Below are 23,610 nucleotides of genomic sequence, written 5' to 3'. Positions count from 1 at the left end.
AGGTGTGGTGGCACGTGCCTGTAATCCCAGCTACTCAGGAGGCTGAGGCAGGAGAATCACTTGAACCCAGGAGGTGGAGGTTGCAGTGAGCTGAGATCACACCACTGCACTCCAGCCTGGGGGACAGCAAGACTCCACCTCAAAAAAACCAAAGTACTAAAAAGTGAAGTGATAAGCAAATTAGTAAAAATAAGTAGAATCAGCCAAATCAATTGAAGTCAATATTCTAGGAGACTGCATTTTAAATGCTCATAAATATGTAAATATTAAAATAAGGTTTACAGTTGATAGGAAAAATATTCTTGGATTAACACAATTGCTGTTATAACCAGAGAAACCTCACGAGTGTTTTTGACACCGTCTCTGGGCTTCAGTTCCTTGCCGTTAGGACAGGACGTGGCCCCAGCACAGAGGCGGCCGCAGGGACTACATGCCCTGTGAGAACGTGCGGGCACATGATGGGCTCTGTGATTTTTAAAATAACTCCTCTTTCCCCAGCAACCTATCACAGTCATTTCTCACGAGTGTGGTGCTTCTTTCTGAGGTGGGTGCCCCTCCCTGAGCCCGAAAATCACCAGACAAGCCTGCAGCTTCCTGAGGTCCCCTCATGAAGTGGGGTCAAGGGTCGGGAGGAGGTTTCACAGGTGGGCCTGGGGGACGGGACTCTGCCCGAAAGCAACGGAATCGGCGTTCTACGTGTGCCTGCGTCTGCTCCCAATTCCACTTCTGATTTTAAGCGAACCCAGCTCAAGTGCAGAGGCCAACCCTGAGAGGGAAGGGCTGCTGAAGGGTGCCTGTGGGCTCAACAGACTGTGCAAGGAAGCTCTGCATGACTGGGGCCACAGACTCCCCTCCCCTCTCTGCCAACCCAATGTCACTCACTCAGGAACATCACTGGCCATCTGCAGAGCGTCAGGAAGAGATGGGAGATGAGGGGAGATGGGCAGCCACCCCGCCCGCTCCCAGTGGCAGGGCTCCTTCCAGACACACCAGGCAGGGCCTCATCCCTTATCTGCAGGGTAAAGCCCGAACTTCCCAGCAAGGCTCGAAGACCCTTCTGGGTGGGCACCTGCTGCCCCATGGTATCGCCCCCACTCTGCCCCTCCTACCTGGGGACTTTTCTGTGCGCCAGCTCCAGGGGGTCTCCTCCTGGTGTTCCTGCTGCTGGGGCATTCGCCCGCCCTCACAGAGTCCCTTCCCCACCCCCAACACGGAGATGGGGCCCTGTCTGCCTGCCTGGTGGCCTGCCTCGCCTGGCCCAAGCGCCTCTGAGCAGAACCAGCGGACTTTTCTGCCCTGTCACAAGTTGAGCCACCCACCCACTCATTTGTTCATGCATTCATTCCACACAGCTGGGGCAAAGCCAGATCCTGACGGGGTGGGGGCGGGGGGAGGGTAGCTGAGCTCCCAGTCTGGCAGGGACACACACTTTTGGACCACAGGGAACCCCTGGCTGTTACGGAGGACCGTCTGCCGCGGCAGGGGAGGGCAGGGAGGCGGTGCACCTGTCACTGGCTCATGCCTGGGAAGCCTCTGAGGACAGTGGGGCCGCCTACCTTAGCATGCTGCAAGGACTGGATGAAAAGCTGTGTGGAGCATTCGGAGCGGCACCTGGAGGGCAGTGGGATCCCACAAAACTTAGTTACGCCCACGTGGGGTGAAGCGAGCCCCTGTGAAATGTAAACGCAGACACCGGGTGGGGATGTGGAGAGGCGACACACCCAGGCTGCAGCAGCCGCAGGTGCAAAGGGCCCGTGGCAGGAGCAGGCGTCAGAGGGATGGAGGCGTCTGGTGAGGGGCCGGGAGGCATCGGGGCGTCTAGAGGCCAGACTGGGGAGAAATTCTGCAGGACCGACCTGCCTCCTATGGGACTTCTGACGGCAGAACCCCTCCAAGCTATTTCTCCCTGCCCTCAGAGGGCACAGCCCCATCTTTCCACCCCCAGCCTTCAGGGAGGGCGGAGGATGAGGCCCCATCAGTTCACTTCCTCCTTCAAAGCCTAATCATTGCGGCTGCAGCAGCCTTCCCGCACTGGGGACGGAGAGGCCCTCACCGGAGGTGGCTGCAAACCTCGTTTCCCTGGAAACTGAAATAATCGGTGGAAGTCAGCTCATGGCAAGTCTGCTCGCGCGCGTGGGTGCCACGACTATTATAAAGCCGATTTACACACTGTCCTTTGAAAACCTATGCACCATCGACGCAAAGGAAGGGTCACTATTCCCGCTGCTCCGGCGAGGCGTCGTGCAGGGACGCAGGACCGCTCGCGAGGTTCTAAAATCTGCACTCTCTGCTAAAAATACAGTGAAACATGCTCGTCCCCCTCGCAGCCATCACCGTTGAAGTAAATCCCACGCACAAGTCCAGGGAGCGCAGGAAGGGCCTTCGCAGAGATTCACACGGGCAGATGGTTTCCGTGAAGGTGGGCGAGGGGCCTGCGCCCGCACTGCCTGAAGGCTGTGGGTGCCGCTTCCTCCAGACAGGGCCTCTGGGGGTCTGCCCGGGTCCACGCCGTGCCCTTCGGGGCCTTGAAGCTGTGCGCTCTGGGCGAGGGCTCCGCAGGCCACAACTTGCTAAGGTTGGTGACCGGGACCGAGGTGCGTTCTCGGCGCGAACCTGCACCTCCCCCGCGCCCGGAGCGCGTTCCCTGGCTGCAGCCACCGAATCCGGCGCAAAGTTATTTAACGCTGCAATTAGCCAGGAGGGTGAGTCATCGGCTCCCCAGCCTCGCTGCCGCCGCAGCAGAAACGAACTGGAAGGGACCAGGAGTGCAGGCCCAGCTGCTGGGCCGAGGCCCTTCCGGAGACGCCCCCACCACCCCCCACCACGGGGCCGAGGCCAGCTCCTCTCAGGAAGAGGCTGCAGGGCCCAGAGAGGCCGGGGAGGTGACCTTCTCCCACCCCACCCACCCGCCACCCCGGCCTTCCTCTCACCCACCTTGAATCGTCAGGGTAGGAATGAGGCGGAGGAATTTGCCGCCCGCGTCCCCCTCACTCAGGCCGTGAACCGCCTTCTGATGAATTAATTCACGTGCACCCGCGTCTGGGGAAAATTCCTGTCTGATCCAGAAGCGCTTTGTAGACTAAAACCAAACGAGACTCATCCACGGCTCTGCCTAAGACGTCACCTCCAGCTTGGTTCAAACGGCTAGTCCTAAAAGTCAGCGCCCCTGCTCATCCCGAACCGCGCGCACACGGCCCACCCGCGCACACGCGCGCGCACACGCACATGCACACACGAAACACACTACACACCGCACACGCGCCCACAAGCGACACACCGCACGCGGGCACACGTCAGCACTTCCCGGAGACCCTGACCGTCCCCATGCCTTGGACAACCCCCTCCCTGGCTCACTCCGCCCTCTCCCTCCCCGGGCTCCTCCCTCCCCCATGCCCTGAACTCTTCCCCCCTCCTCCACCGCCAAACACCCGGTCCCCTCCCCCACTCCCCGGGCTCCTTCTCCCCCAAGCACCCACAAGCACCCAGGCCCTCCTCCCCCTTCCTCCCTGGGCTCCTTCCGCCCCCAGCACCCGGGCTTTTCTCCCCCTCCCCCCCCGGGTTCCTTCCCCCCCCCAGCACCGGTCTCCGTCCCTTTCCTCCCTCCTCTCCCAGGCTCCCCCTTTCCCCTTCTTTCCCCAGGCTCTCCCGCATACCCACTCCCCCGTAGCACGAGCTCCCCTCTCCCTGCTCCCTGCACCCCCATAACTTCCCCAGGCCGCTGACAGGCGGGTGGGTGGGAAGTGCGGCCCAGACCCAGCGGATAGGGGAGACAGGGGAGCGCACACGCAGGGGCGCCGAGCGGTGGGGAGCGCCGGGGGTGGGGCCCAGGGGGTCCGAGGGGGGAGGAGAGAGAGAGAGAGAGAGAGAGAGAGCTGGGGGTGGAGGGCGCCGTTCCCGCAGCGGCCCGCGCCGGAGAGGGGCGCGGATAGGGAAGGAGGGCGGAGAGACGCGGCCTGGGGCCCCGGTCCCCGAGGAGGTGGCGGAGGGGCGTCCCGGGGGCGGCGGGGGCTGCCGGGGGCGGGGAAGGGCGGCGCCAGGGCTAGGCGCGCGGGGCGGCGGGCGGGGTGGGGGGCGGGGGGGAGCGTCCTGGGAGGGGCGCCGCGGGCTGGGGAGGGGGCGCGCGCGCCCTGCGGTCCTCGGCGCCGCATCCGTTCCCGGCGCGGGGTCGCGGCGGCGGCGCCGGCGGGAGGCGGATGATGCGGGCTCCGGCGGCGGCGGCGGCGGCGCGGGCCCGGGAGGACGCGGGAGGATGAGGAGGAGGCCGGCGGTCCGGCCGCGCGGCGCCGGGAGGAGGCGCAGGCGGCGGGGGCGGCGGCGTGCGGCGGCGGGCGCGCGGGGTGCGGGCCGGCTCGGGCGCGGAGGATGAAGTGGAGCGTCCGCGGGGCCTGCGCCGCGCTCTCCTCCTGCCTCCTGCTCGCCTGCGCGCTCAGCGCCGCCGCCGTCGGCCTCAAGTGCTTCTCGCTGGGCTCGGAGCTGCGCGGGGAGCCGTTCCGCCTGGGGGCCGCCGCCGGCGCCTTCTACTCGGGGCTGCTGCTGGCCGCCGGCCTCTCGCTGCTCGGCGCCGCCCTGCTCTGCTGCGGGCCCCGGGACGCGCCGCCGCTCGCGGGGCAGGAGCCGGGCCCGGGGCTGGGGGTCCCCGCGGCCCCCGCGGGAGCTGCCGAGGCCGCGCCGGGAGAGCCGGGGGCGGCGGCCGGGGCCCCGGGCCCGGCGGGCAGCCAGAACCTGCTCCTGCTCGGCGTCCTGGTCTTCATGCTCGGCGTCCTCAGCGCCTTCGCGGGCGCGGTGATCGACGGCGACACGGTGTCGCTGGTGGAGCGCAAGTACTCGCACTACTGCCTGTCCCCGCGGGCGTCCGGCTCGGCCCCACCCGGCGCGGCCCCGGGTTCGGCCCCCGGCGCGGCCCCCGGCGCCCCGCGCGCCCGCAGCACCCTGGACAGCGCCACGTCCGCCAAGTGCCGGCAGCTCAAGGACTACCAGCGCGGCCTGGTGCTCTCCACCGTGTTCAACGCGCTCGAGTGCCTGCTGGGCCTGCTCAGCCTCCTGCTGGTCAAGAACTACCGGTCGTCTCAGGCCCGGCGCGGTCGGCGCGGGCGGCGGAGGGGAGGCCGGGCCCTGGCGCGGCCCCGCGGTGGCTCCGGGCTCCGCGCGCAGCCGCCCGCCTCTCGGGCGCGCCGGGGCCGGCGGGGCCGGCGGGGGCGGCGGCTGCAGCCGCGGCCGAGCGAGGCCTCCATCCTGTCCCCGGAGGACTCGGACCTGGCCGCCCCCGGGGACTGCGCGGGCTTCGCGGCGCACCACGCGGTCTCCTACATCAACGTGGGCGTCCTCCACGCGCTGGACGAGGCGGGCGCGGAGGTGCGCTGCGGGGGGCACCCGTCGGTGGAGCTGCCGGGGTACGCGCCCTCCGACCCCGACCTCAACGCCTCCTACCCCTACTGCTGCCGGCCGCCCTGCGAGACGCCGCGGCCCTGGGAGACCAGCCGGGCGGCCTGCTGAGCCCGCGGGACGCACCCCCACCCCGCGCCCCGCTCAGGACCCCCGCGGCGAGGGAGGACGGGCGGCGGGGGCGGGGGCCCGGGCCAGGCCTCGGGGGCGCCGCCTCTTCCACGTGGCTCTTCTGCGGGGCTCCGTGACCACAGGAGGGGGCCCCTCGTGTGACCGTTTCTGTATCGGGAGGTTTCTCTTCTTATCTGTGTCGTTCATATCTGGATTCCATTTCCAAGTTTACAATAAATGTTTGGGCTTGACTGGCCCGACCGCACGTTTCTTGGCAAGTCCAAACCCTGGGGCGGCTCTGCCTGGTGGTCCGAGGCGAGGGGGACGGAGCGAGCGCCCGCCCCGGGACGGCGGCTTCCCGCGGAGGAAGAGCGCGCCGCCGACAGGACAGAGACGCAAAGCAGCTGGAAATTCAGGAAAGAAGAAGTGAAAACACCCAACAGCAACACTTTGTACACGGATGTGCCTGCTTTTGTCGATACTTTCTTACTGTAAAGCTCTCCATAAACAGTGAAAATGTTTGGTAAATTTATTGCAATTTAAAATTGGTGAGTTCCTTTATTAAATTAATTGCTATGTTATTGGAGATGATGCATCGAATTGGAATTAGAGGCTGTCTACACACAAGTCAGCGTGGGGGGAAACGGTTGCATTTGGTCGGACAAATGTCGAGTTGTTTGAACGGTTGTATTCCGCTAGCTAGTTGACTGGATCCAGCCTCTTTCTGAAGCTGACTCTCTGTGTGTGCAGAGACACTGATGCCACGTCCCGTACAGTTCTCTTTTTGGAAACTGGTTGTGTGGTTTCGACTGCAAAGCAGAGCTTATTTTTGCTTAATACATATGAACAATCTAATCCTATTTTGGAAAATCAGTCATAGTTTTTCTGGCATAATTTTCCTGTTAACGCGTTAATCCGGTAATTTTGAGTATGATAGCATTTCATTTAAAATATACCCCGTAATAGCCTTAATTAATGTGAAGGTAATACTTTTAAATGATCAGGATATGTGTGTGTGTATTTTCACACATGATATGAAATGTGTTCCATATGCTGCTGGAGTGTGTTCCCGTCTGTCTGGTGGGTTGGCTGGGAGCCAGGCCAGCTCCAAGTCTTGGGAAAAGGTGATTCCACATGCTGGAATTGTGGCGCCGGGCAGGCAGCTGCTGACCCTGACCAGCTGGGAGCGGAGCCACAGCCTGGTGGAAAAGATGTGTACCTCCCGCTGGGGGAGCGGAGGCAGCCGGTGCTCTGCGGGGTGAGTGCCAGCTCAGAGCAGTTAGGAGAGAGAAGCTACAGAAACCACGTGTAATACCTGTATTGTGTACAGAAGTCTCATAGCTGTGAAAAAGTGGCCAAATTTAAGGATGGAGCATCGTTTTCAGGTGCAGGCTCTGGAGTGAGGCCTCTCTTCAGCCCCTAGTTGCCCAAAGCCAGAGCTCCCTGTACCCCTGGTGACCAAGGCCCGTCCCACCTGGCACCTGGCTGGGCTGCCCTGCTGCTGCAGAGGCCACAAGAGGGAGGAGGCTCCTGCTGCATTTCCATGATGAGAAGTGAGACCTGTCACCATTCAGGGGGCTGATCTCCGGAGCTGGCAAACCTGCCCCTGCTAATGCCTGCTCAGTCACTGCAAAGCTCAGGCCAGTGCCTCTCCTTGCTATGTGGATGCTGCTGGAGGACAAAGAATCACTCACAGCCAGTTTCCTAGGTTTTCATCCTCAGGCCTCTTCAGATACCAGCCCGTAATAGGCATCCCTGCGTGGTAGAGTGAGAAAGGAGGTCCAGCCAGACAGAGGACATGACCTGATTGGTCCCTGTTGTCCTCACAGCCCAGTCCTCTCCTGCCTTAGGACAACCAGCCCAGCAGTCATCAACCTAAGCAAAGCTGCGGTCGCTGGCAGCGCAGTGTGACTTTTAAGATCCTTCCCTCTGTCTGCCTGCATCCAATCAGCACGGCGTAGCCGGGGCCTCCTGCTTCCTAAGCAGAGGCCTCTCAGGTGGCTGCAAGGCCAGCCTTCCAGAGCTACACAGCAGGCAGGGGCAGCCAGGTGGGTCTCCCTGGGGGTGGGCACTTGGCGACTCCCTACAGAAGGCTGCCAGGCACTGCCCTGCAGGAGCAAATGCATGGGCAGCACAGACGCAAAAAGTCAAACCTCCTGTGTGCTTTTTGTTTCCAAGGCGTTTAGTCTTAATTGTTTTGTACAGCTTACAATGTTAGATGCCTTATGAGGCTTTCAAATTTGTGATCAAGATCAGTGACCTCTCTAAAGTGTCAGGCGTTTCTTGGGACAAAACAGAAGGCAGAACATAGTTGGGGGCAGAGGCCACAGCCAGGAGCAGGTTGGACACCCTCCTGTCCCTGCGTGCACACCCTCCTCTCCCTGCGTGCACACCCTTCTGCCCCAGTGTGCACACCCTCCTGTCCCTGCGTGCACACCCTCCTGTCCCTGCGTGCACACCCTTCTGTCCCTGCGTGCACACCCTTCTGCCCCAGTGTGCACACCCTCCTGTCCCTGCCTGCACACCCTCCTGTCCCTGCGTGCACACCCTCCTGTCCCTGCGTGCACACCCTCCTGTCCCTGCGTGCACACCCACCTATCACCACATGCACACCCTCCTGTTCCTATGTGCACACCCTTCTGCCCCAGTGTGCACACCCTCCTGTCCCTGTGTGCACATCCTTCTGCCCGTGTGCACACCCTCCTGTCCCTGCGTACACACCCACCTATCACCACATGCACACCCTCCTGTTGCTATGTGCACACCCCCGTCACTGTGTGCACACCAATCCTGTCCCTGCTTGCACACCCGCCTGTCCCTGCATGCACACCCTTCTGCCCCAGTGTGCACACCTTCCTGTCCCTGTGTACACACCCACCTATCACCACATGCACACCCTCCTGTTCCTATGTGCACACCCCCGCCACTGTGTGCACACCAATCCTGTCCCTGCTTGCACACCCTCCTGTCCCTGCGTGCACACCCTTCTGCCCCAGTGTGCAAACCCTCCTGTCCCTGTGTACACACCCACCTATCACCACATGCACACCCTTCTGTTCCTATGTGCACACCCCATCACTGTGTGCACACCAATCCTGTCCCTGCATGCACAACCTCCTGTCACTGCGTGCTCACCCTCCTGTCACCGCATGCTCACCCTCCTGTCACTGCGTGCTAACACTCCTGTCACTGCGTGCACACCTGTCCTGTCCCTGAGTGCACACCCTCCTGTCCCCGTGTGCACCTCCCTGGCCTGGGTAGCAGGAAAATCCAGGAGTGCACAAAGACCCAGCTGGGGCAAACTGGCCTTTTCCATGTGACCAGAAAGTTAGATGAGTTGTTTCAGGATTGAGTGTCCCTAGCTCCAGGACTATCCCTTAGCTCCATGTCATAGGTGTTCATGTACTGATGTGGAATACACAGCTTTGATTTTTTTAAAGTTTACCAGAGGAAATAGAATCCCACATACTCCTAAGCTCAAATTGCCCCAAAGATCAATTCTCAGGGAAATGAGTGGACGATCATGAAGACATCGGCCTTCCTTCCTAGTTCCCACTGGTTTACTGGTGACTGCTGCAGCGCTGAACGCTGAGGTTATCCAGCTCACAGCAGCAATTTCGTGCATGTTCGTCCTACCTTTTTAAAACTTGAAGTTGGCCGGGCGCGGTGGCTCAAGCCTGTAATCCCAGCACTTTGGGAGGCCGAGGCGGGTGGATCACGAGGTCAAGAGATCGAGACCATCCTGGTCAACATGGTGAAACCCCGTCTCTACTAATACAAAAAAAAAAATTAGCTGGGCACAGTGGCGCGTGCCTGTAATCCCAGCTACTCAGGAGGCTGAGGCAGGAGAATTGCCTGAACCCAGGAGGCGGAGATTGCGGTGAGCCGAGATCGCGCCATTGCGCTCCAGCCTGGGTATCAAGAGCAAAACTCCGTCTCAAAAAAAAAAAAAAAAAAAAAAAAAAACTTGAAGTTAATGGTTGAGAGTGCGTTCTTTGTGCTACTTGCAAAATAATGCCAGTTCTAGGGCCTTTCTGTCTCTTCTCTCTCTTTTTTTAGGCGGAGTCTCACTCTTGTTGCCCAGGCTGGAGTGCAGTGGCATGATCTTGGCTCACCACAACCTCTGCCTCCTGGATTCAAGCGATTCTCCTCCCTCAGCCTCCCAAGTAGCTGGGGTTACAGGCACCCACCACCACGCCCAACTAATTTTGTATTTTTAGTAGAGACAGGGTTTCACCATGTTGGCCAGGCTGGTCTCAAACTTCTGACCTCAGGTGATCCGCCCGCCTCAGCCTCCCACAGTGCTGAGATTACAGGTGTGAGCCACCACACCCGGCCGGTTATTGGACCTTTCTAAAAATAAGTCTTATTCTGCTTCCCTGTGAAGAGTTTATTATGATGGTAAGATAAAGAATTAAACAAATTTTAGCATTTTTGCATGGCAAAATGCTGAGTTTGTAAGTCACTGTTTTAAACACAAAGCTGTGATTTGTCTCAGCAGTAGGAGCTCGCAGCTCATGTGGCTGGCTAGGTGGTGTTGACTTTAAGGGATAACTTAGCAGAGGTAACCCATGGTGTCGTGTGCAGAATGGGCAGCATGGTCACCAAGCGAGCCATGTGTTTTAGGATCAATGAATGGGAGCTCCCAGGGCCTCAGATATCTGAGGTGGGACACCTTTCCTCGGTCAGAGCAGGTGTTCTGCCCTTGGTGACATGAATTTGAACCACACAACTGAGATTTTTGACTGAAAATTCAATTAAACAATCATCTAACTCTAAAAATTGGTCAAACGCTTGGTTGTTGTAAATATCAAACTGAAGGTGATGAAAATTTTTACTCCTGGTTAGTATCCTGATGCAGTTTAGGGGGAAGCCATGAATGTATATATGCACACATGGGTGCATGCTTGTGCATGTGCGTGTATGCTTATGTGTATATATGAACACATGCCCACACACGTGCACACACACAGTACACCTGCACATACACAGATAGGTGCATGCTCGTGCATGTGTGTGTGTGCATACATGTATATATGAACACGTGCACACACACGTGCACACACCATACACCTGCACATACACAGATAGGTGCATGCTCGTGCATGTGCGTGTATGCCTATATGTATATATGAACACGTGCCCACACACATGCACACACAGTACACCTGCACATACACAGATAGGTGCATGCTTGTGCATGTGTGCATACATGTATATATCAACACGTGCTCACACACGGGCACACACACAGTACACCTGCACATACAGATAGGTGCATGCTCGTGCATGTGCGTGTGCGTGTATGCCTACGTGTATATATGAACACATGCCCACACACGTGCACACACACAGTACACCTGCACATACGCAGATAGGTGCACGCTTGTGCGTGTGCATGTATGCCTACGTGTATATATGAACACGTGCCCACACATGTGCACACACACAGTACACCTGCACATACACAGATAGGTGCATGCTCGTGCATGTGCGTGTATGCCTACGTGTATATATGAACACATGCCCACACACATGCACACACACAGCACACCTGCACATACACAGATAGGTGCACGCTTGTGCATGTGTATGTATGCATACATGTATATATGAACACATGCCCACACACGTGCACACACACAGTACACCTGCACATACACAGATAGGTGCATGCTTGTGCATGTGTGTGTGTGCATACATGTATATATGAACACGTGCCCACACATGTGCACACACACAGTACACCTGCACATACACAGATAGGTGTATGCTTGTGCATGTGCGTGTGTGCATACATGTATATATGAACACGTGCCCACACACATGCACACACAGTACACCTGCACATGCACAGATAGGTGCATGCTCATGCATGTGCGTGTATGCCTACATGTATATATGAACACGTGCCCACACACGTGCACACACAGTACACCTGCACATACACAGGTGCACGCTTGTGCATGTGCGTGTATGCTTATGTGTATATATGAACACATGCCCACACACGTGCACACACACAGTACACCTGCACATACACAGATAGGTGCATGCTCGTGCATGTGTGTGTGTGCATACATGTATATATGAACACATGCCCACACACGTGCACACACCGTACACCTGCACATACACAGATAGGTGCATGCTCGTGCATGTGCGTGTATGCCTATATGTATATATGAACACGTGCCCACACACATGCACACACAGTACACCTGCACATACACAGATAGGTGCATGCTTGTGCATGTGTGCATACATGTATATATCAACACGTGCTCACACACGTGCACACACACAGTACACCTGCACATACAGATAGGTGCATGCTCGTGCATGTGCGTGTGCGTGTATGCCTACGTGTATATATGAACACATGCCCACACACGTGCACACACACAGTACACCTGCACATACGCAGATAGGTGCACGCTTGTGCATGTGCATGTATGCCTACGTGTATATATGAACACGTGCCCACACACGTGCACACACACAGTACACCTGCACATACACAGATAGGTGCATGCTCGTGCATGTGCGTGTATGCCTATGTGTATATATGAACACATGCCCACACATGTGCACACACACAGTACACCTGCACATACACAGATAGGTGCATGCTTGTGCATGTGCATGTATGCATACATGTATATATGAACACATGCCCACACACGTGCACACACACAGTACACCTGCACATACACAGATAGGTGTATGCTTGTGCATGTGCGTGTGTGCATACATGTATATATGAACACGTGCCCACACACATGCACACACAGTACACCTGCACATGCACAGATAGGTGCATGCTCGTGCATGTGCGTGTATGCCTACATGTATATATGAACACGTGCCCACACACGTGCACACACAGTACACCTGCACATAGACAGGTGCATGCTCGTGCATGTGCGTGTATGCCTACATGTATATATGAACACGTGCCCACACACGTGCACACACAGTACACCTGCACATACACAGATAGGTGTATGCTTGTGCATATGTGTGTGTGCATACATGTATATATGAACACGTGCCCACACACATGCACACACCGTACACCTGCACATACACAGATAGGTGCATGCTCATGCATGTGCGTGTATGCTTACATGTATATATGAACACGTGCCCACACACATGCACACACAGTACACCTGCACATACACAGATAGGTGCACGCTTGTGCATGTGCGTGTATGCCTATATGTATATATGAACACGTGCCCACACACATGCACACACAGTACACCTGCACATACACAGATAGGTGCATGCTCGTGCATGTGCGTGTATCCCTACATGTATATATGAACACGTGCCCACACACGTGCACACACACAGTACACCTGCACATACACAGATAGGTGCACGCTTGTGCATGTGCGTGTATGCCTACGTGTATATATGAACACATGCCCACACACGTGCACACACACAGTACACCTGCACATACACAGATAGGTGCATACTCGTGCATGTGTGTGTGTGCATACACGTATATATGAACACATGCTCACACACATGCACACACACAGTACACCTGCACATACACACATGGGCACATTCTTGTGTGTGTGGATGTATGCATGTATCTATATATAAATACGTGCTCACCTGCGTGCACATGCACACACAGTATAGCGCATACACACATGGCTGCACACTTGTACATGCACACACATGGCATCCTGGGTAGTATCTGAGGGCCAGGCCAGCGGCCCTGCCCGGAGCATCCAGGATGCAAGAGGAACCTGTCCAGGGCATTGTGGCCTGGCTGTGGACTGGCATAAGCGCTAAAGGAGCATGTCCCTGGGAGGGCACCCTGTCAGTGCTGAGCTGCGTGCAGCTTCCCTGAACTCTCTGTCACGTCCGTGTGGTAGCAGGCTGGTGGGGCAGCCATCACCTGTGGACCAGCACAGCAAGATGGAGCAGTTCAGGGAGGGCGCTGGAGTTCAGGTGAGCAGTGGGTGGAGGGTGCAGAGAGGCAGGGGTGCCAGGAGGAGTTTCTAGGCCCCGAGGCCGGTCCATGGTGCCAGGCACTGCTACGCTGGACTCTGGCGCTAACCAGGCCAGCACCCCGTGTCACCCTCAGGCCCAGCTCTTTGCTGAGCGGCGTGGTGTCCTTTCCCAAATCATTATTTTTCTCACTAAGATACGAGAGAAAATTTCTAAAAGGCAGAAACCTTAAGAAAACTGAATTCCGGGATTTAAATACGTCTGCGCTGTTTGTGTGCTTAGGTACCTGCCTTTCACATGAGGCAGAGGCAGCGGCCCGATGGCAGCCGGTTCGGTTTCTCAGTGGCCCGGTGCCTTTGCTTAACTTGCCGCCTTCCGGCATGTAATAGAAAAACAGCAACAACATGGAAGAAGAAAATAATGTAGGAAATGAGTGTGCAGATCTCATTATGTCCCCACAGGTGGAGTCTCCTGAGGACTTCGTGGGATGGCAGCGGGAACCCTGATGGCTCCGTGATGGAACCTGGTCCACAGCAGCTTCTTAAAACCTCCACTTTGCCAGGGAAGCCACCATTTCACGTGGATTTCACTTGGAGAGGCTTCGGCTGATACCATCTACATTTTGCCTCTTATCTGCTATTGATCCTCAACGGAATGTAACTTTTTTGGATCAATAAAACCTGTTTTAAAATACAACGTACTCCACAAAAACAATCCTTCATTCCCACCTGCGTGGTCATCGTCTTGCTTCTGGTGGACTATACAGCAGCAAGCGGCCAGACTGCCCAGGAGCACCGAAGGCAGGGGGCTCTTTGCCCCCCACAGGGTTGGCAGCGGCTCCCGGGAGGCCCCAGCCCACACTTCGAATGGCACCTGGAGGGCTGTGCGCCCCCCTGCTCTCCTCCCATCCTTCAGGGCCTAGGTTCAGCTTCTGTGCCCTGCCACGGCCCTGCCACATCCCCGCCACGGCCCTGCCACGGCCCCGCCACATCTGCTGTTTCCCTTTTACACTGTCCGAACGTCCTCGCCTGATCTTTTCTTCATCTCCATTATTTTTTTGAGACAAAGTCTCCCTCTGTTGCCCAGGCTGGAGTGCAATGGCGTGATCTCTGCTCACCACAATCTCCGCCTCCTGGGTTCAAGCGATTCTCCAGCCTCAGCCTCCCAAGTAGCTGAGAATACAGGCACCCGCCATCATGCCCAGCTAATTTTTGTATTTTTAATAGAGACGGGGTTTTGCCACGTTGGTCAGGCTGGTCTCAAACTCCTGACTTCAAGTGATCCACCCACCTCAGCCTCCCAAAGTGCTGGGCTTTCAGGCGTGAGCCACTGCATCCTGCCTGCTTCTCCATTCTTGATGTAGCATTTTCATAGAACTCAGATCAGATCAGGTTACCCCAACCTTCAAGAGCTGTGCTTTTTCTGAGGAAGGAGAGTAAGACCTTGAGGGCCCTCAGGCCAACTTTTCAGCCTTTGCTGTGGGCAACTGGGGCCCAGGGAGGAAGCGGTAAGGGACTCTTGCCTGGTGGGTACCTAGGAAAATGCATGTGACCAGTGAAGCTGGTGGTCCCTGGACAAATGTCGGGGGGCCTGAGGGGTGTGGTGGGGACAGCCCTGTGGAAGAGGGGATCCCTGAGATGGGCCTGGCCTTCTGATACTGACCAGGGGCTGAGGGATGGGACCAGACAGGCAGGTGGGGACAGCAGGAAAGTGCTGAGGCTGAGGCCAAGGCCAGAGATACTTGGAGGGGATCATGTGTCTTTCTCTGCGGAGGGTGGCATGGGTTGGGGAGCAGGAGACTGATTGGAAGTGGGTGCAGGGAGGTGGGGAGAAGGAGTGCAGGCAGGACTTGTGGGTGTGATGGAGCAGAGGCAGCCACAACACAGCAGTAGCCAACAAGTCCACGGCTCTGGTGCTCACACCACTCACCCCGTCCGTCCTCACAAGGCTAACGCTACCCTCTTTACAGACGAGAAGACAGAGCTACAAAGGGGCTTGCCACCAGCATGTGCCCAGGTCCTCTGGCCTCCCAGCCCCACCCTGCACCAGACACAGCTGGCCCTTGGGGGAAGCAGGACCACAGGCCCCGCCTCGTTCCCACCTGGTCATGTGTTTCTGTACATTTTGCAGTCCTAGGATTCTCAGCCCTTTTTATCAGAGGAGCCTCCAGACACCGTAAATGCCTGGTCCACACAGCTGTGCCTGACTCCACCTCCTGGGTGTGCAGCTTGGGAAAGGGGCATTAGATGCTCTCTCAGGGGTCTCCCAGAGGCAGGGCCCTGTGTCACCCCCTCCCCAGGAGCTTGGGAAAGAGATACCAGAAAGACAGAGGACAGCACAGAGCCGGCAAGTCTGCATCTTCAGCCTGCTGCCAGCGCAGTGTCTCCCCGAGGAGTGGCAAAGCCTCACACCAAACACCAAATACTCACAGGCGACCTGGCTGTCCCGAAGGAGCCTCTCCTGTCACAGCCACGTTGCCTGTATTTCTCAACGAACTGCCGAGTGCCAGCAGTGCCGGGCAGGATGCAGCAGGCAGGAGGCCCTGTCCTCCGGGCCCACCAAGAGCTCCCCAGGACCCTCAGGTCACAGACAGGACCGCCCACGGGGCCTCGCTTCGGTCATCCTCAGCCACACACTGCCCTCCAGCTCCCAGACCTCCGGGGGCACCACGTCCAGCCTCTAAGCCCTCCTAGGGTGTCCGCTCCACGCACAGCACCCTTTCCTGCGTCTTTATCTGGAAAACACCAACATTTTATTCAAAGTAAGGCCTGAGAGTCATCTCCCCATGGAGTCGTCTGGTCCTCATGTGCACACATTCACCTGCACAGAAGCCTGTAGCAACCAGACCAGCCACTCCCTGAGAGGGAGAAGTGGTGAGCTTCCAGCCTGGCCCCTGGTCAGCCCCTAAGCTTCTGAAGGCAGGACTAGAATCCTCTTAAACTTCCATCAGCAGAACCAGTCGTGCACATGATATGCAGGTCATAGGATGCAGGAGTAGGATGTATGTGGTGGGACACAGGTGCTAAGGTGTACCTGGAAAGATGCAGGTGGTGGATACATGTTGTAGGATGCAGGGGGTGGATACAGGAGGTGAGATGCAGGGGCGAGATGCAGGGGCTGAGATGCAGGGAGTGAGATGCAGTGGGTGAGATGCAGGGGGTGGGATGCAGGGGTGAGATGCAGGGGTGAGATGCAGGGAGTGAGATGCTGTGGGTGAGATGCAGGGGTGAGATGCAGGGGGTGGGATGCAGGGGGTGAGATGCAGGGGCTGAGATGCAGGGGTGAGATGCAGGGAGTGAGATGCTGTGGGTGAGATGCAGGGGTGAGATGCAGGGGGTGGGATGCAGGGGGTGAGATGCAGGGGCTGAGATGCAGGGAGTGAGATGCAGGGGGTGAGATGCAGGGGGTGGGATGCAGGGGTGGGATTCAGGGGTGGGATGCAGGGGTGAGATGCAGGGGTGGGATGCAGGGGTTGGGATGAAGGGGGTGAGATGCAGGAGTGGGATGCAGGGGTGGGATGCAGGGGTGGGATTCAGGGGATGAGATGCAGGGGTGAGATGCAGGAGGGAGATGCAGGGGTGGGATGCAGGGGGTGGGATGCAGGCGTGGGATGCAGTGGGTGGGATGCAGGGGTGAGATGCAGGGGGTGGGGTGCAGGGGTGGGATGCAAGAGGTGGGATGCAGGGGTGAGATGCAGGGGTGGGATGCAGGGGTGAGATGCAGGGGTGGGATGCAGGGGCTGAGGTGCAGGGGGCGAGATGCAGGGGTGGGATGCAGGGGTGAGATGCAGGGGGTGAGATGCAGGGGTGGGATGCAGGGACTGAGATGCAGGGAGTGAGATGCAGGGGTGGGATGCAGGGGTGGGATGCAGGGGGGGTGCAGGGGGTGAGATGCAGGGGTGGGATGCAGGGGCTGAGATGCAGGGGTGGGATGCAGGGGTTGGATGCAGGGGCTAAGATGCAGGGGGTGAGATGCAGGGGTGGGATGCAGGGGGTGGAGTGCAGGGGGTGAGATGCAGGGGTGGGATGCAGGGGGTGGGATACAGGGGTGGGATGCAGGGGTGGGATGCAGGGGATGGGATGCAGGGGTGGGATGCAGGGCGTGGGGTGCAGGGGGTGAGATGCAGGGGGTGGGATGCAGGGGGTGGGATACAGGGGTGGGATGCAGGGGTGGGATGCAGGGGATGGGATGCAGGGGTGGGATGCAGGGCGTGGGGTGCAGGGGGTGAGATGCAGGGGGTGGGATGCAGGGGGTGGGATACAGGGGTGGGATGCAGGGGTGCGATGCAGGGGCTGAGATGCAGGGGGGATGCAGGAGTGGGATGCAGTGGTGGGATGCAGGGGTTGGATGCAGGGGCTAAGATGCAGGGGGTGAGATGCAGTGGTGGGATACAGGGGTGGGATGCAGGGGTGGGATGCAGGGGTGGGATGCAGGGGCTGAGATGCAGGGGGTGGGATGCAGGGGTGGGATGCAGGGGATGGGATGCAGGGGGTGGGATGCAGGGGTGCGATGCAGGGGTGCGATGCAGGGGCTGAGATGCAGGGTGTGAGATGTAGTGGTGGGATACAGGGGTGGGATGCAGGGGTGGGATGCAGGGGCTGAGATGCAGGGGGTGGGATGCAGGGGTGGGATGCAGGGGATGGGATGCAGGGGGTGGGATACAGGGGTGGGATTCAGGGGTGCGATGCAGGGGCTGAGACGCAGGGGGTGGGATGCAGTGGGTGAGATGCAGGAGATGAGATGCAGAGGGTGAGTGTGAGATGCAGGGGTGAGATACAGGGTATGAGATGCAGGGTGTGAGATGCAGGGCTGAGATACAAGGGCTGAGATGCAGGGGGTGAGATGCAGGGGGTGAGATGCAGGGGGTGAGATGCAGGGGTGGGATGCAGGGGTGGGATGCAGGGGCCGAGATGCAGGGGGTGAGATGCAGTGGTGGGATGCAGGGGTGGGATGCAGGGGCTGAGATGCAGTGGTGGGATACAGGGGTGGGATGCAGGGGTGGGATGCAGGGGCTGAGATGCAGGGGGTGGGATGCAGGGGTGGGATGTAGGGGTGCGATGCAGGGGCTGAGATGCAGGGGGTGAGATGCAGGGGTGGGATGCAGGGGTGGGATGCAGGGGCTGAGATGCAGGGGGTGGGATACAGGGGTGGGATGCAGGGGTGAGATGCAGGGGGTGGGATGCAGGGATGAGATGCAGGGGGTGGGATGCAGGGGTTCGGTGCAGGTGGTAGATGTATGGGGTGGGACGCAGGGGTGAGATGCAGGGGTGGGATGCAGGGATGAGATGCAGGGGGTGGGATGCAGGGGTTCGGTGCAGGTGGTAGATGTATGGGGTGGGATGCAGGGGTGGGATGCAGGGGTGGGATGCAGGGGTGAGATGCAGGGGTGGGATGCAGGGGTGGGATGCAGGGGGCCGGTGCAGGTGGTAGATGTATGGGGTGGGATGCAGGGGTGGGATGCAGGGGTGAGATGCAGAGGTGGGATGCAGGGGTTCGGTGCAGGTGGTAGATGTATGGGGTGGGATGCAGTTGACGTAATGCAGGTTGTAGGTGCAGGTGGTGGCTGCAAACTTTTGCTGTAAGGGTGGGTGGGGTGGACAGACCAGCTCTGACGAGGTAGGAGCTTTCTAAGAGCTCCCAGTTGCTGTGTAAACTCGGGGACTTTCAGCACTGGCCCCACCTGCTCATATTCATTCGCCGAGGGCACTAGGGAGGCAACTGCAGTGTGTGGACTCACCTTCATTAAGCGACAAAGGACGACCTGCTCTGGCACAGGAGACCGATTTCAGCTCCCATCATTGTTGCAAATGGGCTAAGTGCCCCAGTCCAGCAGCCAGGTAATAGGATGGCAGCAAATGGAGGATGCCCCAGGCCGGGTGGGGGTTCTAGGGAGGAGTGCGTGCACGCCGGGTACTAGAGCCTGGAAGGGATCAAGGCGACTTGCAAACCTCTGAAGGGATGAGGGGCCTCAAAGGGTCACTGCTGCTGCAGGGAGGAGCGGGAGGTGGAGGGTCCCAGGGACTCATAGGGGCAAGAATGACTGTCGTGTTGATTAGACAAGGCTGTGAGGATGTGTCGGGTGTCTGGGGTGACGTGACGGAACTGGAAGCAAGAATCGCAACTACTCAGGGTTCCACTCTAGCTAGGGTTCATACTAACTTAAGGGTCCGCAGCAACTCAGGACTCTGCACTCCATCAGGGGCCTGGATTATCTCAGAGGTCTGTACTGCCGCAGGGGTCTACACTGCCTCAGAGGCCTGGACATTTTAGGAGCCATAATAATTTCCTGGGGCGCCGTAAGAAACTGCTTCACACTGGGTGTCTTTGGACAGTAACTACAGATTCTCAGCTGGAAGTCCAAGATCATGGCGTCAGTCAGGCTGGCCCCTCTGGAGGCTTCCGTGGCCTGTGGGCGCATCGCAGCAGCCTCTGCTGCCCTCGTGGAGCCCCTCCTCCCTGTGCCCGTGTGCCCTTCTCGGTCTCCTACGAGGACACTCTTGTTGGATTTATGCCCATCTGATCCGGTATCATCTGTGAAGACGTCATTTCCAGATAAGGCCATATTCCGAAGTTCTGGGACAAGAATTTGGGGGACGCCGTTCAACCTGCTGCGGAGTTCAGTGGAGGCTCAAGGTGGGCGCCTCCCTCCTGCAAAGCTGGTGCCAGGCTGGCTGCTGTGCGGCTTAGGTGGCTGGCGGCAAGGATGCTGCCCTGTGGTTGGTGAAAGACCCAGTCCGTGGCAGACCACAGTGTTCAGAAACCTGAATCCATCTGTCAGATGAAGAAAAAAGCTGAATCATTAAAAGTCATTGCCCAAGGGAAAATTCTCTCTGAAAATAAATTACATTTGGCTTATTTGCAAATATTTTCACATAACAGCCACAAATAACTGAATTATTTTGCAAATCCAGACGGTGTAGGTCCGTCTCCCTCCAAAGTGGCCGCTGTGCCACCTTCCGGGGGCTCCTCTCCCTCCGGGGGCTCCTCTCCCTCCGGGGGCTCCTCTCCCTCTGGGGGCTCCTCTCTTCCTGAGGCCTCCCTGCCTCCGAGCAGCTGCAGGAGCTACAGAGCTGGCCTCAACCCCGTTCATCTGAGGAGCTTTCTTTCTGCCTGCTCCCGCCACCCCAAGGCCTGTCCCCTCCCCACTGTCCCGGGCCAGCCGGAGGCCACCGTGTCTGGGAGCCTCCCTGGAGCACCCCTCCGCTGCACAGCTTCCCACAGCTGTCTCAGGTGCTATGGGTGCCTGCACCTCCCCCAGCCCCTTGTGGGATCGGGAATGACACCCAGTCTGCGGAGGCCTGCCCGGGAGGGCCCCTCCTGCCTTTCTAAGCGTAATTCAGGTTATTTTTTCCTTAAGTGCGTGACTTTGCGTTCTCCCACATTGAAGCTCATCTGCCACTGTGCAGCCACCCACACACGCTGCTGCTGGAAGGAGCCGCTCCGTGCGGAATTTCCTCCGAGCTCCTGCGGAGCCCACCCCCGTCTCCCGGCCTGGCCCATCCCCACCGTTCCTCAAGGCTCCACGGGGAACAGAAGCCTCCAGGGACTTTCTAGGCTCCAGGAGGCCACCTCCTTGGTGACCGTCACCTGCTGAAGGTTTTGACACCGCATTCGACAAGCACTCAGGGAAGGTTCTGCTGGGAGCTGCAGTGAACCAGACCCCGCCGCCGCATGCCAGGTGCACACCGCCTGTACTGGCATCGGCACCACATCATCCACGCTGTCATGTGGACACAACACGGGCCAGACCCTGTTTGTCAAGGCTTTGGGTCCACTGCCTCCCTTACCCTGAAAATAATTGCTTTATAGGTGGGAAATGGAGGCTTGGAGAATGTGCTTCTGTGATCAAGGATGGAGCTGACACCAGCTGTCGGCTGCGAGCACTGGGAGCCCTCATGGGATCTAGACCCTGCCCTTTTCCAGCTGCAGGGCAGGACCCAGGTTCTGTTCCCAGGAGGCATTTGTGGGGGCTTTATAAGCCCAGGTGTGGGTGAGCAGCATGAAAACGAGTCTACCTCCAGACCTCTGGGTGCTGACATCTGCCTGCTCGCCACCCCTTCACGGTCCCTCAAGACCCCAAACTCAGCCTTTCCCCCAAATTCCACATCTTTCCCTTCTCTGCTGGTGGCTCCACCCTCCACCCACCCATCCTCAATCTGTCTCACGTGCCCTACACACGCCTGTCCCCAACATCTTCAATTCAGCGCTTACTAACGAGTCTTTCATTTTCTTCATTCAGCACCCATCAAACAGGGCGAGGACACCAGATGCCGGAACTCTAGGTGCTGGGACTCTAGGTGCTGGGATGCCAGGTGCTGGGACGCCAGGAGCTGGAACACCAGGTGCTGGGATGCCAGGTGTTGGGGTACCAGATGCTGGGACACCAGGTGCTGGGGTGCCACGTGCCGGGATGCCAGGTACCGGGACGCCAGGTGCTGGGGTACCAGATGCTGGGATGCCAGATGCTGGGATGCCAGGTGCTGGGATGCCCAGGTGGTTGGATGTCAGGTTCTAGGATGCCAGGTGCTGGGACACCAGTTTCTAGGATGCCAGGTGCTGGGATGCCAGGTTCTAGGACACCATGTCCTAGAATGCCAGGTGCTAGTTTGCCAGGTGCTGGGACGCCAGGTGCTGGGACTCTAGGTGCTGGGATGCCAGGTGCTGGGACCACCAGGTGTTGGGATGCCAGGTGCTGGGACACGAGGTTCTAGGATGCAAGGTGCTGGGACACCAGGTTCTAGAATGCCAGGTGCTAGGATGCCAGGTGCTGGGATGCCAGGTGTTGGGATGCCAGGTGCTGGGACACAAGGTTCTAGGATGCCAGGTGCTAGGATGCAAGGTGCTGGGACACCAGGTTCTAGAATGCCAGGTACTAGGATGCCAGGTGCTGGGACGCCAGGTGCTACGGCAGGGGGTGCTGGGACACCCAGGTGCTAGGACGCCAGGTGCTAGGATGCCAGGTGCTGGGACACCAGGTGCTGGGACGCCAGGTGCTACGGCAGGGGGTGCTGGGACACCCAGGTGCTGAGAGGCCAGGGTCAGCACCCATCTCTCCAGCTCACTGGCTCTTGCCCTAACTCAAGGCTAATGCTCACGCTTCGGGAGAACTGTAGAATGAACAGAGTTTGCATGCTTGTTCCATACTAAGTCTGGAAATCTGGTTGCATTTTACACTGAGACGTCACATGCTCAAAGCCAGGGGCTGCTGACTAGTCTAACTTAGAGGAGTCTCTTTCCCTACCAGCTTCTTTCATTTCGAAGTGGGACAAATGTCCAGCATAGAGTCCTGCACGTGACATACACAGATGTGCCTACCATTGAGATTCACTTTGCATTGGTATCAAAATTAAAATACAAAAATTTTAAATTGTAATGGCTAGAATATTTCCCCATACTCGATCCACATTTCTCTTTTTTTATGCTTTTTTTTTTTTTGTCTTTTTGTTTTTTTTCTTTTTGTGGAGAACGAGGTCTCGCTATACTGTCCGGGCAGGTCTCAAACTCCTGGACTCAAGACGTCCTCCCGCCTCTGCCACCCTAAGAGCTGGGATTACGGGCATGAGCCACAGCGCCTGGCTTCTCTTATTTTTAAAGATGTAAATTTACAGGAGTAGCCAGAGCTTTCCCCTTATCTTCCCCCCAACCCCGTGGTCACCTCACGCCTGTGGTTGGCCAGGGGTTGGCCATAGGCATGTTTGTGTGCTTGTGCCGTAATTGTGTGATGCACTCATGATGTTGTATTGTTTTGTATATTTGCCTTCACATAAATATTTCATATTGTATTTAATCTTCACGCAATATGCTTTCTTTTTGCACTCAACATTATGTTTTTGAGATTCACTCCTGGCGATGCGTATGGATCTGGTTCATTCACTCTGATCGATACGTCGTATCCCACCATGCAGATAAACTGCAGTTTATTTAGGATCCCGCTTCTGTCATGTGCCCCAAGGGTGCCACTCTTTGCATTGCACATTAATGCCCACCTGTAAACAGCCACTGTGGAATCTGCTGGACAGGGCGGGTCATTCTGTAAATGTCAACTGGGCACCCCAGTGCCCACCCAGCGGCCCCACGAACTTGGCAGCCTAGATGGCAAAGAGGCCATGCCTAGGCCTGAAGTGAGCCCCTCACCAGGGC

At 57.9% G+C, this 23,610-nt stretch overlaps 2 protein-coding genes and 1 long non-coding RNA gene across 8 annotated transcripts in view; 2 read left to right on the top strand and 1 right to left on the bottom strand.

The window, feature by feature from the left end:
- PDE6B (phosphodiesterase 6B) overlaps positions 1–3,529 on the bottom strand; it is a 133,661-nt gene extending 130,132 nt beyond the window's left edge. Inside the window, exons 1-3 of one of the 6 annotated variants that reach the window (XM_064365076.1) lie at positions 2,935–3,529; positions 2,071–2,684; positions 1,557–1,670 (exon numbers count right to left, since the gene is read on the bottom strand). The gene's annotated coding sequence lies outside the window, so the exon portion shown is untranslated. Of the gene's footprint in view, positions 1–1,556; positions 1,671–2,070; positions 2,686–2,934 lie in introns of those variants that run through there. The other 5 variants (XM_064365086.1, XM_064365093.1, XM_064365081.1 and 2 more) reach the window with 5 other exon arrangements.
- An 833-nt stretch (positions 3,530–4,362) lies between these two features.
- TMEM271 (transmembrane protein 271) lies at positions 4,363–5,493 on the top strand. Its single transcript, XM_064364968.1, has one exon. It carries the CDS (start codon positions 4,363–4,365, stop codon positions 5,491–5,493), a length of 1,131 nt encoding a protein of 376 aa, XP_064221038.1.
- Positions 5,494–5,587: 94 nt separating this feature from the next.
- Positions 5,588–14,165, top strand: LOC135270104 (uncharacterized). Its single transcript, XR_010338338.1, has 3 exons — positions 5,588–6,041; positions 9,553–9,894; positions 13,932–14,165. It is a non-coding gene; the product is annotated as an uncharacterized LOC135270104 (long non-coding RNA).
- The last annotated feature ends 9,445 nt before the right edge of the window (positions 14,166–23,610 follow it).

This window comes from Aotus nancymaae, unplaced genomic scaffold (assembly GCF_030222135.1).
Source record: "Aotus nancymaae isolate 86718 unplaced genomic scaffold, 86718_ANA_hifiasm-v0.15.2.pri h1tg000006l, whole genome shotgun sequence".
In the NCBI taxonomy this organism is placed as follows: Eukaryota; Metazoa; Chordata; class Mammalia; order Primates; family Aotidae; genus Aotus; species Aotus nancymaae.
The sequence above is the reverse complement of the archived record's forward strand: the minus strand, read 5'-3'. Positions and strand labels throughout refer to the sequence as shown.

Excerpts from the sequence above, each read along its gene's own strand:
- TMEM271 (XM_064364968.1), top strand. The coding sequence starts at position 4,363 with ATGAAGTGGAGCGTCCGCGGGGCCTGCGCCGCGCTCTCCTCCTGCCTC.